Source organism: Bolinopsis microptera, unplaced genomic scaffold (genome assembly GCF_026151205.1).
Source record: "Bolinopsis microptera isolate Bmic1 unplaced genomic scaffold, MBARI_Bmic_1.0 sca105, whole genome shotgun sequence".
NCBI classification, from domain to species: domain Eukaryota; kingdom Metazoa; phylum Ctenophora; class Tentaculata; order Lobata; family Bolinopsidae; genus Bolinopsis; species Bolinopsis microptera.
In genome coordinates this window covers 10,540-24,117 of record NW_026971877.1, presented here as the reverse complement: position 1 = coordinate 24,117, position 13,578 = coordinate 10,540, and the positions used below count along the sequence as shown (strand labels likewise).

The 13,578-nt window shown below is 43.2% G+C and overlaps 1 protein-coding gene across 1 annotated transcript; it reads right to left on the bottom strand.

The window, feature by feature from the left end:
- Window positions 1-2,142: 2,142 nt before the first annotated feature.
- On the bottom strand, window positions 2,143-3,894 carry LOC134825806 (octapeptide-repeat protein T2-like; the record flags this gene model as incomplete). Its single annotated transcript, XM_063838007.1, is given in 4 exon segments — window positions 2,143-2,388; window positions 2,800-3,024; window positions 3,812-3,834; window positions 3,836-3,894. Coding segments are annotated over 4 exon segments (553 nt in total), but the record flags the coding sequence as incomplete, so codon positions are not given.
- Between the last annotated feature and the right edge of the window lie 9,684 nt (window positions 3,895-13,578).

Sequence of the window (13,578 nt, the reverse complement as noted above, 5' to 3'; positions counted from 1 at the left end):
GGGCGTGAAAAATTTTTTATTTTTTTTTAAAATTTTTTTTTTTTTTTAAAAATTTTTTTTAACAACCAAGCAAAACCTTGTTCTAAAAATTTTGTTTAGTAAAATTTTTTCGGGGGATCCTTTTTTTGAAAAAAATTTCATATTTTTTGTTTTGACCAGTTTCTGTTTTTTTCATTTTGCCCCCCAGTTTTACAGGGTTTTTTAAAAGTTCGGAAAAACCCTGGCCCTTTGGGGGTATAAATTTTTCACGTACAAAAAAAAACATTTTTAGCAATAGGGAAGTATCGGGGTTTAACCCCCCCTATACAGTTATTATTTTTTTCATTTGTTTTTTTCTTTTGGGGGACTTGATGGGAAATTAAAAAAAAAACCTTTCAAGGCGGGTTCTCAAAGGTGGGGGGGCTTACCCCCCAATACCATTAGCTTCTGTCCCCAAAAAACATTTTTTTAAAAGCTTTGAAGTATCGGGTTTTCACCCTTTTACAGTATTTTTATATTTTTTTGGTTATCTATAGGGGGGGACTTGATGGGGGTTTTTTTTAAAAAAAGGGCCCAAGGGGGGGGGGGTTTAAAAAGGTGCCGGAATTTTCCCCCTTTTACCCATTAGTTTTTCTGCCTCAAGACGTTTCCTCATAACCTAGTAACCCAAAAAATTTTTTTTAAAAAGGCTAAAAAAGGAGAAAACCCCCCAAAAAATTTACTTTTTGCCCGACCAGTTATCCAGAAAAGTATTTATCTTTGTTTTTCAATTTTAAAAGGGGGTCGTCTGTCATTTGGGGGTCTGTAAAGGCCATTAAAGGGGGTTGGTTTTGGCGTTTTAAAAAGTTTTTAATTTTTAAAAAACTTTTAAAATTATATTTATTTTTGTTTCCGTTTTTTGAAAAGTTAATTCTTCCCCAGGTGGGAGGGTGTTCTGGGGAAAAGTTGGAAGCGTTTCAAAAAATTTTTAATACACGAGGATATTTAGTACTGGGACACAAATATGGGGAAACGGGGGTTTAACATTCACTAATTAGTTCCAATCATTAAATTACTAACCAAGTTTAAAGTCAGGGTTTGATGATGATGATCGTGTGGTAACGAAACATTTCTAAATATAAAATATTTTTCCCGCACCAATTGGGTATGTTTTAAACCAGCTTTAACACGTTTTGCTTTTGGCAGCGGGGGACTCTTAACTGTTATGGTGTCAACTGTAAACCCTTGTGGTTCTTTTTACACGGCGTTTATTTTTCTAGAAGCCAAAATTTTTCTAGGGGAATAAGTTAATATAAAGAAACACATATTATATAAAATATTAAAAAAATTTTTAACTGGGACGTAGCGTGTAACACAAAATATAAAATATAGGATTATGAAATTTGTTTTGACCTTAATTCTTAAAAATAAAAACCACTAAAAAAGGGGGACTGAAAACAATTGAATTTTCTTTTGATATACTTTTGACTGTATAGGGTTTAACTGTATAGCTATAAATTGTACAATGCGATTCTTTTGTTTTTCCCACGTTTAAGATTAACTTGAGGGGATTATTCTTATTACATGGCTTTAAAAAATTAAATCAGGGGGGTCGCTTTTTGAATTCACCCCACGGCACAAATTTGAACCCGCGATTGGGTTTTAAAAAGGTGTTTAAAGACCTTTACGGGTTATTCCAATTAGCCACAATTTTGATTTGGAAGAACTCTTTTTTCATAAGGGATAATGTAATTCAGTTTAATGGGGGGGGGGGGGGGGGGGGGGGGGGGGGGGGGGGGGGGGGTGGTGGGGGACTTTGTTTTTCCCCAATGTCCCCCCCCTTATCTTTCGAAAAAAAAAAAAAAAAGGGACTTTGGGGGGGGAAAATTTGGGGGGGGGACTTTGGGGGGGGGGGAAGGGGGGGACCCACACTTTTTGGGGGGACCCATTGGGGGGGGACTTGGGGGGGGGGGGGACATTGGGGGGGGGGGCATTTGGGGGGGGGGGGGGAAATTTGGGGGGGAAAGCTTTTGGGGGAAAGGGGGGGGGGTTTGGGGGGGGTGGGAACCTTTTTGGGGGGACATTGGGGGGGCCTTTGGGGGGGGGGAAAAATTTTGGGGGACTTTTAAAAATGGATTTTTGGGGGGGCATTTTGGGGGGGGGGGGGGGAAAAGGATGGGAAACAGCTTTTTGGGGGGGGGGATTCCCCCCCCCCTTTTTCCTCCCCCTTTCCTTTCCTTCCCTTTCCCCCCCCGGGGTTCCTCCTCAGTCTTTTTCTCCTCCTCATTTTGTTCTCCTTTTCCTTTTTCAGTCGTTCTCCCCCTCGTTCCTGAGTCCTTCCTTTTCCTGGGTTTCCCTTCCCCTGGGTATCCTTCCCCCTTCCCCCTTCCGTTTTTTTTTTCCCTTTTCCCCTCCTTTCCCCCCTTTTTCCTTCTCCAAGTTCACCTCCTCAGTATTCCTCCTCGGGTCTTTTCTCCTCCAGCCATCCTCCCCCAAAACCTCCTCCCAGCCATCCCCTCAGCCTTTTCCTCCCTTTTACTCCTCATTTTACTCCTCAGTTCCTCCTCCCTTCATTTTTCCCCATCCTTTCCCTTAGTCCCCCCTCCTCCTACCTACACCCTTTTTCCTCCCCTTTCCTTTCATTTTCTCCGGGGGAGTTCCCCTGGAGTTCCTCCTTTTCTTGGGGTCCCCCCCCTCCTCCTGGGGGTTTTCCTTTCCGGGGAGTGTTTTCCTCCTTAGCCCCTTCTTCCTCCCCCTCTCACCCATTTTCCTCCCAGTTTTCCTCCTCCTCCTTTTTTCCCCTTCATTCATCTCCTCTTTCAGCCTCCTCCTCAGGGGGGCCTTTTTCCCTCCTCTTCTTTCCTCCCCTTTCTTTCTCCTCAGTCCTCGGGTCCTCCTTCCCAAATCCTTCCTCGTCAGTTTCCTTTTCCTTCCCCCTCATTTTTCCCCCCCCCCAAATTTCCCCCCCTTTTTTCCTTCCTCCTTTTTTCATTCCCCTTTTTTTCCCCTCCTCCTCAGTCCCCCCTCCTTTTTCATTTCCTCCAATTTTTCCCTCCTGGGGTCCTCCTCCGGGGTCATTTTTTTCCTTTTTTTCCCCCACCTTCTCCTTTTTTCCCTTTCCTCAGTTTTTCTTTCCTTTTCCCCCCCCTCCCATTCCTCGGGTCACCCCTCCCAGTATTTCCTCGGCCCCTCCCTTTTCAGTCCTTCCTTCGTTCCTTTTTCTAATTTCCCCCCCTTTCCTTTTTCCTCCCCCCTGAGTTTCCCCCCTTTTGGGGGTCCTTCCTTCCTCCCCCTGGTTTTTTTTCCTCCTCCTTTTTTTGGGGTTTTTCCCTTTTTCCCTTTTTTCCTTTTCCTCCAGGTTTCCCCCCTCCTCCTTTTTTCCCCCCTTTTTTCCCCCTTCCCCCCTTTTTTTCCTCCCCTCCTTCCTTCCCCCCCCGTCCCTTTCCCCCCCCGGGGGGGGGTCCCCCCTCCGGGGTTTTCCTCCCCTTTCCTCCTCCCTCAGTCCTTTTTTCCTCCCCCTTCTTTTTCCCCTTTTCGTCCCTTTTTCAGTAATTCCTCCGGGGCCATTTTTTTCCTTTTCAGCCATCCTCCTCAAACCCATCCCTCCCCCCCCTTTTTTTCTTCCCACCATTTTCCCTTTTCAGTACCCCCTCGTTTTTCCCCTCAGGTCCTCCCCCCCCCTCAGTCCTTTTTTCTCCTTTTTTTCCCCCCCTCCTCCCTTCCTTTTTCACCCTTTCTCCTTCCTCCTCCCAGTTTCTCTGGGGTCCTCCCCTCCCTGAGTCCTCCCCCCCCCCCCCCCCTTTCCGGGAGGTCCTCCCCCCCGGGGGTCCCCCCCTTTTCCTTGGGTTTTCCTCCCCCTTTTCTCCTCCTCGTCCTTTCTCCTTTCCTCCCCCCCACCCCCCCTTTCCCCCTCGCCCCCTCCCCCCTCCCATTTTCCTTTTTTCCCTTTCACCCCTTCCTTTCTTTCAGCCCCTTTCCCCTCCTGGGTTTTCCTTTTCCCCTCCTTTTTTTTTTCCTTCCTCCTTCTTTTTTTCCTCTTTTTCCTCAGCCCCTCCCCCTTCCCTTTTTTCGGGGTTTTTCCCTTTTCCCCCTTCCTTTCAGGTCCCCCCCCCATTTTCCCCCTTTTTCCTCCTCCTATTCAGTTTCCCTCCTTTTCCTCCTCCTCGCCCCTTTCCTCCTTTTTTTCCCTTCTCATAAAGTTTCCCTCCTGAGTCCCCTTTCCGGGGGGGTCTTTTCCCTCCTCCTGTCCCTCCACTTTTTTTCCTTTTCTTCCTCTCATTTTCTCTCCTTCATCCTTTCCCCCCCCATTTATCCCCAGTTTCCCTCCCCTTCCCCAGTCCTCCTCAGCCCCTCTTGGGGTTTTTCCCCCCTCCTCCTTCCCCTGAGTCCTCCCTTTTCTTTTCCTTTCCTTCCTTCCCTAGGTTTCCCTTCCTTTCCCTTTTTTCCCTACTCCTCCTTTTTTTCCCTTTTCCCCCCTTTTTCCTTTTCCTCCCCTTTCCTTTTCCCTCCTTCCCTCCCTCCTCCTCCCCCCTCTCAGTTTCCCTTTCTCAGCCATTTTTCCCCCAAGCCCATCCCCCCTCGGTCCCTTCCCCTCGGGGCCCCCTTTCTTCCCCCTCGTTCCTTCCCCATCCGGGGGGTCTTCCTCCTTTTTTATCTTTCCTTCGGGGTTTCCTTTCCTCCTCGCCCTCCTCCTCCATCCTTTCGTTCAGTCTTTTTTTTCTCCCAGTTCCTCCTCCATTTTTTTTTCCCCCCCTCCTTTCCCCTATTTCCAGTTTCCTCCCCTTTTCCTCCTTCCCCCAGTTCTCCTCTTTTCCTTTTCCCCCTTTTTCGTTCCTCCTGGGGCCCTTCCTCCTTCCCTTTTTTCCTCCGGGGGGGTTTCCTTTTCCTCGGGGGTCCTCATCCCCCTAGGGTTCCCCCCTTTTTCCCCTTTCCCCTTCCCCCCCCCATTTCCTTCTTCCCTCCTCCCTTTTTCAGTATTTCCTCCTCGGGGTCCCCCTCCTCAGGGCTTCCTTCCTCAGTATCCCAGTTTCCTTTTCCTCTTTTCCTCTGTCCTCCTCAGTCCCTTTCCCGGGTTTTCCCCCCCTTCCGGGGGGTTCCCCCCCCTTTCCTTCCTCCTGGACCTCCTTTCCGGGTTTCCTCCCCCCCCCGGGGGGGTTTCCTCCTCCTCCTAGGTTTTCCCCCCCCAGTTCTTTTCCTTCCGGGGGCCAAATTCCCCCCCCAAAAGCCTTCCTCCTTAAGCCATTCCTCCTAAAAGCCTTTCCTTTCCTTATTTTTATTTCCTCCAGTCCTCCTCTTTTCTATTTCCTCCTTTCCAGTCCCTTTTTTCCCTGGGTCCTCCTCCTGGGGGGCCCTCATCCTCCTCCTTTTTCTCCTTCCGGGTTTCCTCCCCCGGGGGGTTCATCCTTCCTCCTGGGGTTCCTCCTTTTCCCCCAATTTTTTTACATTTCACGTCCCCCAGTGTTCCCAATGTCCCCCAAATGTCCCCAAAAAAAAAGGGGGTTTTGTCTCCAAGGGTTCCCTTTGGTTTTTCCAATGTTTAAAAAAAAAGCTTTTGTTTTCCAAGGGGTTCCCCAATTTTGGGTTTCCCCGGGGGGAACATGTCCTTGCACCCTTTTTTTTCAAAAAAAAAGGGGGGAAAAAAGGGGGACATTTGGGAAGACATTGGAAGGGGGGGGACATGCCCACCCCCCCCCCCCTTTAATGGGTAATTTTTTACTGATTTAGAGTTTGTCATAGTGGCAGTTTTTTAGAGTTTAAAAAATGGTAGTTTTGTTTTGGTTTGGTTTAGGGTCTTTCCCTTTTTTATTTGAAATCTTTAGTATTTGGGGGCCAAATATAGTTCATTTGCCATACTTAGTGGAGTATTTTAAAGGACTTTAAGGGGTCACTTTAATATCAGAGTTTAAGAACCCATCAATTTTATTATTATTATTTTTTTCACAAAATGTTTAAAAACAAAAAATTGTTTTCCCCCCAGTACATGCACATTGAAACTTTTTGGAAGAGGGGGTTAAAGCCTGCCACGAACGAGGGGTTTTGAGGAGGGGAGGTTAAAAAAAGCTATGGTCAAATGAGTTCTTTTTCTGGAGAATCCCTGCAGGTTTCCCGCTAGAAAAAGATTCCTGGCCGGAGGTTTAAAAAACCAGGCCGGAAATCCGACCCTGATCCTTTTTGGGATTGAGGACGGAAAAGTTTATGGAGTGTTAAAAAAACCCGGATGAGGGAAAGCAAAAACCGGGGTTTATTGGGGATATGGGTACCAGAAGCTGTCTTTCTTATTCTTAGATAATATCTTGTTATTACTTTCTAAAGTTAAGATTTTTTCTAAATTTAAGAACGGTTTTTTTCTTTAAACATACATCGGGATTTTACGATTGCATCGTATTGTAATGCTTCAATTCCTTATGGGGACCGTAAAGGTTAGTTGGGATTAATTATTTTCCTGTTGATATTGGGCATATCCGGGTTATTGCCCTTTTTTCCTCCATTAACTTCACATTTTATGGGAATTTTTCATTGTATTTTTTTTGATAGGTTATGCAAAACTAAGTTTTTTATTGATGACGTGGTTCCAAAACCCGTTTTTTTAGGATTTTTGTTTTTTTAATCTTTTTTAGCTTTTTTTAATCTCACCCAAAAAAGGGTTGATAAGGTTTTTAAATTATCCCCCTAACATTCTTTTTGGGCCAGTTAAAAGGGTTACCTCCCAGTGGAAAAAAAATGAAGGAATTCTTTTTTACGTTTTTTAAAAAATATCAGCCTTGTGTTTTGTTTCCCCTTGTTTAGCCCTACGACTTGCAATGAAAAGTTTGTTCCCCCACAATGGCAAAAAAATTTTATTAAAAAGTTTTTATGGGAAAAATTTTAATGGAAATTGATATTTTAAAGGGAAAAACTTATTTGAATATTTCGATGAAAAATGGTTTTATTGTTCAAGGGGTTTTGGGAAAAACAATAATATAATTGTATTTTGTAATTGCTTTTTCAACGAAAATTGTTTACCTTTAAAATGGAAATTTCCCACTATTAGCTATATTTTTTTTCCAGAAAAACAAAAAAATGCTTTGGTCCACAAAAATTTTCTAATTATTGGTTAAAAATGTATTACACGCAAAAATGGTTTAATTTTAAAAAAAATTCAATTTAGTAAAAAACTGAAAATAAAAATCAAAGAATGGGAAAGGAAATTATTATATTTAATATTTGTTTGGGGAGGCTGGACCGTGATTTTATATTCCAAAGGAAAGGTATGGGGCGTGGGGCGTGAAGCAGCAGTTGGACTTGATAAAAAAACCTACATCAAACCGGGTTCCCACCATCTCCCTTACCATGCAGTTGCTGAAGCGATAAAGGTCCTCAAGAAGGTTTGGCTACCCAGCGCCTGGATGAAATCAGCCTGGACTGGAAAACTTACTCCTGGAGGAATGTACTAAAACATGGACAAGAAAATTGCAAAGCCACGCTCATCGCGTTTGGCACTTGGTGAGAAGTTCGCCCGCGGGGTAAACCCCGCCCTGTCAATGGAATCGGCCGCGCACACACCCGGACTCTCCGTTGTTACGTGTTGTGAAGCAGCGCCAGCAAGCCACACTAGTGTTGGATAACAGCCTGGTAAAGAGTGAGAGTGTGTTACGGAGGTGGTAATCTGGGGGCTTACCTGGGTTCGACACCAGGGGGGGAACCTCAAAGTTAGCCGGGAAGTGATAGTTTAAAGGGGAGAGTAGGGGACCCTAAAAACGCCTCTACCTCCCGTCTAGCGCAAACATTGGACCGCCCTATCCCAAAACATATCCCTAACACTGGGGCAATTACATCTTGATCGTACAGTTGAACGAGGCGTTTCAAAGTTTAAACAAGGGAAAGAGCAAGCTAAATCCCAGTTTACTGGGGGCTGATTTAGGAGGAAGGAACTGGGGAGGAGGAGGTGGGGAAGAAGGAAGGTGGACAGGTGGGTTGTAGAGAAAGCAGGCAAGCAATCCTTCACTAAACATCACGACAACCAAAAAGTTACTGAAAGCTGCTCTCAGAGGGGATCTGGGTTGTGCTGGTGATGATAATTATGGGGGTTTTGAATCTGTGGTTTCTTGCTTGATGTTATGGCCAGGTTTAAGTTTGGGCTGGGAGTAGATGGAGGGAGTTCCGTGATGGGGCGGGCCCCCAGGGACAGGGATAACCTTGTTAAAACGCATGGGGCTGGAAACACAATTGCACTTGCCAAAACACACCAGTGTATCCCGGGTCCAGTTTAACCGCTTGCGGTTGCTGTGTTTGTTTGGGACCACGAGGGGAGGGTGGGAATCGCAGAGGTCTTGCGCCACGGGCGGCCTGGGGTTACTGAAACTCACCAAACTTAGTGCTTACAGCGCTTGAGTGGAAAAACAACTCCGAGCTTCTTGCAAAGTGGGCCATCGCCCAATTCCCTTTCCTTCTGTCCTGCTGATTCAAAGTAACACGCTTGTACAATCCCAAATTACGTGTCCCAAAACACGGAGTCTCAAACTTCCAAGGGCCTGCAGTTGGAAACGGGAGGAATCTGCCTATGAAGCACAAATTTCTAAACCCAGCCGCTAACGCAAACCACTTGCATATTGGGTGGCCGGCCCCTTCCTTCCCGCGGAGGCTTTTGGCCTCCTCCGCAAACGTTTAGTATCCCCCTCCAGGAGGTGTGATTGGGTTGCGCAATGGATTTCCACCATGGGGTTATCTTACCAATTGGGTCCCAATCATGTCCCGCTTAAGAACCGCTTCTGAGAACGTGGGATTTGGGATTTTGTTCCTCAATAAAGATGGGTCACCTCTAATTCGTGAGATGGGGATGGTGGCTAAGGAACCCCCCAACATGCCTGGTTGGGCGTCGTAACACAAAAGCTTTCTTACGAGCAGATTTGCTGGTATAAGATGCTGCATCTACTTGATATGAAACCTGCGGACCGACAAACCTTTATTTAAATTTTAATGCTGCATCTTATTTTCCATTATTCAGTTTGTACGGTTTTCTAATCCAATATTATTGGGATTATCATGTGCTAATTTTGATTTTTTAGGGGTTTTTTTTTGTGGTTTAGGGAAAGGGGGGACCCGGAAATTTTATTTGTGTTTAAATTCTTCCTGTAACTTGGAACCCTTTCCCATTAATGATTGAAGAAGTTATATTGAGAAAAAAGAGATTGGTAATAAAAATTTATAGTAATAATTTGTTATAAATATGGTGCTTTCTTCCAAAAGGAAGTAAAGTATACCAAAATTTTCAATGGACATAATATTTTTTTTTTCGCTCAGTTTTGCATAAAAAGATGTTTGGATTCGAGGTTTTAATTTAATGTGTTTTTGATTAATTTGTTTAATTAAATTCAATGTGTGATTTCAAGTTTTTCCTTTGTTGTATTCGTTATGTTTTTATCACAAGGGAAACAAAATCAAAAAATCGCGGGGTAAAACTTGGAACAGAGGGGCGCCGGTGTCGCCGAAACGTTGATTTTCCTAACGCGGACCTGTAAAACTACTTACATTATTTGTTTTTAAAATCACCCCAAGCGCGGGGCGCCGCGCGCTTGGTAACGTGAGTTTTTCCTGTAGCTGAAGCGCGTGGTTTTAAGACAAAATTACTTGCCGGGCGCCAACCCACGGTCCTCCCCCATCCGATTTTCGATGTTTTTGGTTTTTCATGCTAATTTTTACGATATATTAAAGTCTATATATTAAATTTTGGAAATAACCTTTCCATTCAAAAATGAGGGTTATTAAGTTGTTTGATCCGGGAAGAAAAGTTCACATTGGAGAAAGGTGGGAACACACAACAGTGTTTAATTTCAGTCCCACTGTGTGAGTGAGCTGCAACGGAACAATAATGGAAGTTCACGGGCGCCGTGTGGAACCAATCCAAGGTATTAGGTCACATTTCCGTTTATTTAAGGACACCAATCTCAAGTCACCCCACAACTTATTTTGTATTTTGTAGACACGAAGAGATTCTATCATGCAATAAGTAAAACCCTAAGTTGGGCGTCGTGAAAAACCCTCAGCTGACCCTCAAGGGTCACATTTCTTGACTTAATATGTAGCTTGCACACCTTGGCTCGTACTATTTTTTAAATTATCTATAAATGTTTATTAATAAACCCCCAGGGTTGAGGCATAAACAAGTGGTTAAAAAGAACAAAGTTATTCCTAGACCCTTTCTTTTCGACCAAAGGGGACAGAAGTTGAAACCAGTTTACCGTGACCCACAAACACCGAAACAACTGTTTATTGTGGCAAAAACTTTTTCCTGGATTATCAGATTCCAGGAGGAAAAACTTTTCATGGTTCAGATTCGCCTAACGAGGGAAATGTGAGTTTTTGAAATTAATTGTCAGCATTTTGTGTGGGAACTAAAAAATGGTTATTTCATTTTTAAATAGCTTCTTGCACTTTTATAGTTATTGATACATATGGCGTCGTAGAAGTACACGTAAAAAACGTTGCTAAAATTTCAAAAAAACTTGCACAGTTGAAATATTTAAAATCTTTATCACATCAAATGTTTATGTGACTGCTGCCATCTCAGCGGTACAGAATGTAAGGAGTTGGCTGGGCCGAGCTGCAAGAGAAAGAATGGGAGAAACGGTCCAAAGTTCAAGGATGGGGGACCGAGGAGAGTTTCCAGCAAACACAGTACTTTCAGGTAATTAATACTTATTATTTACATTTCAAGTATTATACTTATAATTACTTTTCAGGTTAATTAGTTTATCCTTTTACATGTTTATTTTAGTACACAGAATCTTTAGTAACAATCCAAGGCCAGGCGTTGCTTACTGCAACTGATTAAACGTTTTACATACTTATTTCATTTACTAACTACTTAATAATTTTGACAGAGCAATTGGGTAAAACGCAATTGGGCTGATAAAACCAGCATTATCAATGTTATAATTAAATTTACTGAAAAATGACAAGAATTATATTTAAAAAACCTGTTTATAAAACCCAATAATCTGCTTTCAAGTTTTACGGGTTATTTTTTGTTCACCAACAACAGAAACATGTTCCCAGGACTATTGTTAGGAAAAGGGAAAACATTCCAGAGGGCTATACCCTGGACAACCCACGGGGGACTTTCCAGGGCAAAGGGTACAACTTCCTGACCAGATAAAGATGATATGCAGCATGCTTAATTATTTAATTGCTTTCCGTACAAATTGGGAAAGCCCTTATCATCAGTTTCAGGGCCAATTGTTTCAATAAGATAAAACGTGTTTAGTGGACTCCTAAAGATTTACCAGAAAATGAAACAGGAGACCATATAATTTTTTCGTCCAATGGATTTTTTTGCTGCCGTAAGTTGGCGTACGATCTATGGAGATCACGTACGAATAATATTGGAATAATCTAGACCTATAATAATTTTTAAAATAACAAATACACGAAAACTTTTTAAGGAATAAGGCACTTAAAGTAAAAATACCAATATCCGTCGATGTTAACCCCATAGTAGCCCCTTATTTTAAAAAGCCTTAGTGTTTGTTGGTCCGCAGTATGGGATTAATGGAATGGGGGAAAATTGCCCTTACCCGAAAAGAAAAAAAAAGAAAAAATGGGGAACACTTGCATTGTACCCTTGATTAAACAGGGGGGAAATTAACCTGTTATTTGTAAATAGTACTGGTACGTTTTGTACTGTACTTTTTTACATTGATTATCCCATCAGATAGTTGCTAGGATGTCGGGAGCAGGGATCTGGTATCCTGTTCCTTCTTCCCCAAGTGCAAAGCCGGAGCTAAGCACGTGTTACGCAGTTGGGAAAGGTCAGGCAAACCATGGGCGGACCACTGTTCGGGACCTGATTAAGAACAACAAGTATCAAGAAAAAGGATAACTTGTGATACATGGCATGTAGAAGAGGTGGGGGCTCCTGAGGAGGTCGACACTATGTTAATCAGGTTAGAAAAATATTACCTCCTATTTATGTTACATGGTTTGGGCCTCAGACTGGAGGGGTTTAGTATTTTTTATTAAACAAATTTTTACGTCGAAGACAGTGTAAATGTTATTTTTTATCCCTACGATGACGGGGGGGAATTTGGTTTATATTGTGGATCTGTCCCGGCTTCTTTATTTACATTAATCACTCGTATTTTTTTCAATTAAAATTTCCCATGGAATATTCCCCTGGAAAAATATTTCTTTTTACTTTTGAATGGTCCAGAGAAAAAATAATCATAAACCATAAATTAATTTCCAAACCCCTTACCCCTCGCTAGAGCCTATGGGTTAATTATGTTTTGTAAAAAACGAGGGATGTTAAGAGACCATACATCTTACCGCTAGGAAAAGTGGTGAAGAAAGGTGGCAAGATGTTCCCTTCTACTGGCACCCTTTTATTTGGGCCCTTTCCCATTCCCCGAGAGAGGTCACCTTTTTTTTCCAGGGGCCGTGTTAGAAAAAAAAGGGCGGATTTTTCAATTTTTTAATTTGTAAGTCCTATAGGTTGTTTTTTTTAAGGCAACATAACAAAAAAAAAGGGGGGGGGCCCCCCGGGGAAAAGGGATTTCGGGGGAGTATGGGAATGAACAAAAAAAAAAAATTTTTTCGGGGGGGGTTTTTTACGGTTAACAAATAAATTTATTTCTAAAATTTTTCCTTTTTTTCCCCTTATTTTTTATTATGGATTTTCTTTTCGTGTGGGGAACATTAAAAAAAAAAAAATATTTGGGAAAAAAGGTTTGCCTTTGGAAAAAAATGTTTTGGTCCCCCCGGGGGAAAATTTGTTTTAACCCCCAAAAAGCAAAATTTTTTGGGTTTTCCAAAAGGGCCCTTTCCCTTTTTTTAACGGGGGCTTTGGGGGCCCCGGGGCCCAAAAAACCCTTTTGGGGGGGAGAGGGGGGCCCCAAAAAAACCCGGACGTATTTTAAAAAACGGGGCCCCTTTTAATTTGGGGGGGGGGGGGGGGAAAACCCCCCTTTTGGGCCCCCCCCGGGGAAAAATTTGGGGGTTTGGGGGCCCCCAAAAAGGGGGGCCCATAAAAAAATTTTTACCCCAAAAAAATTTTAAAGGGGGGGGGAACGGTTTACCGGGGGGGGGGGGAGGGCTTAAATTTTTTTCCCAAAATTTTGATTTTTCCATTTTTATTTTTTTCCCTTTCTTTTGGGTTTGCCCCAGGGGGGGGTTTGGGGGTTTTGGGGGCCCTTTTTTAAAAATCTTGAAAAATTTTAAAAATTTAAAGTTGGGTTTTAATTTCCAATTTTTAAAAACCGTTTTTTTTTATTTTTTTTTTAAAGGGGGGGGGTTTAAAAAATTAAAAAAATTTTCCTTGGTTAGGGGGAAAACCCTCACCCGGGGGCCCCAAAACCCCCAAACCCTTTTTTCATTTTTTAAAAAAAAGGATTGAAAAACAGGCCCCCCCCCCCCCAGGGGGGCCGGGGGTTTATTGCTTTTCGGGGTTTGGGGAATTTTTAAAGCGTTGGGGAAGGGGATTTTCGGGGGGAAAAAAACAGGGCTTTTTGGGAGAAAATTTCCCCCGGGCGGGTTGCCCCCCTCCCCCATTGGTACCCGGGGGTTTAATTTTTTTACTCTTTTAAACTTTTTGCGTTTTTTTCTTAGGTTTTCTGGGCCCGGGGTTTCCCCTTGGTTTCTTTTTAA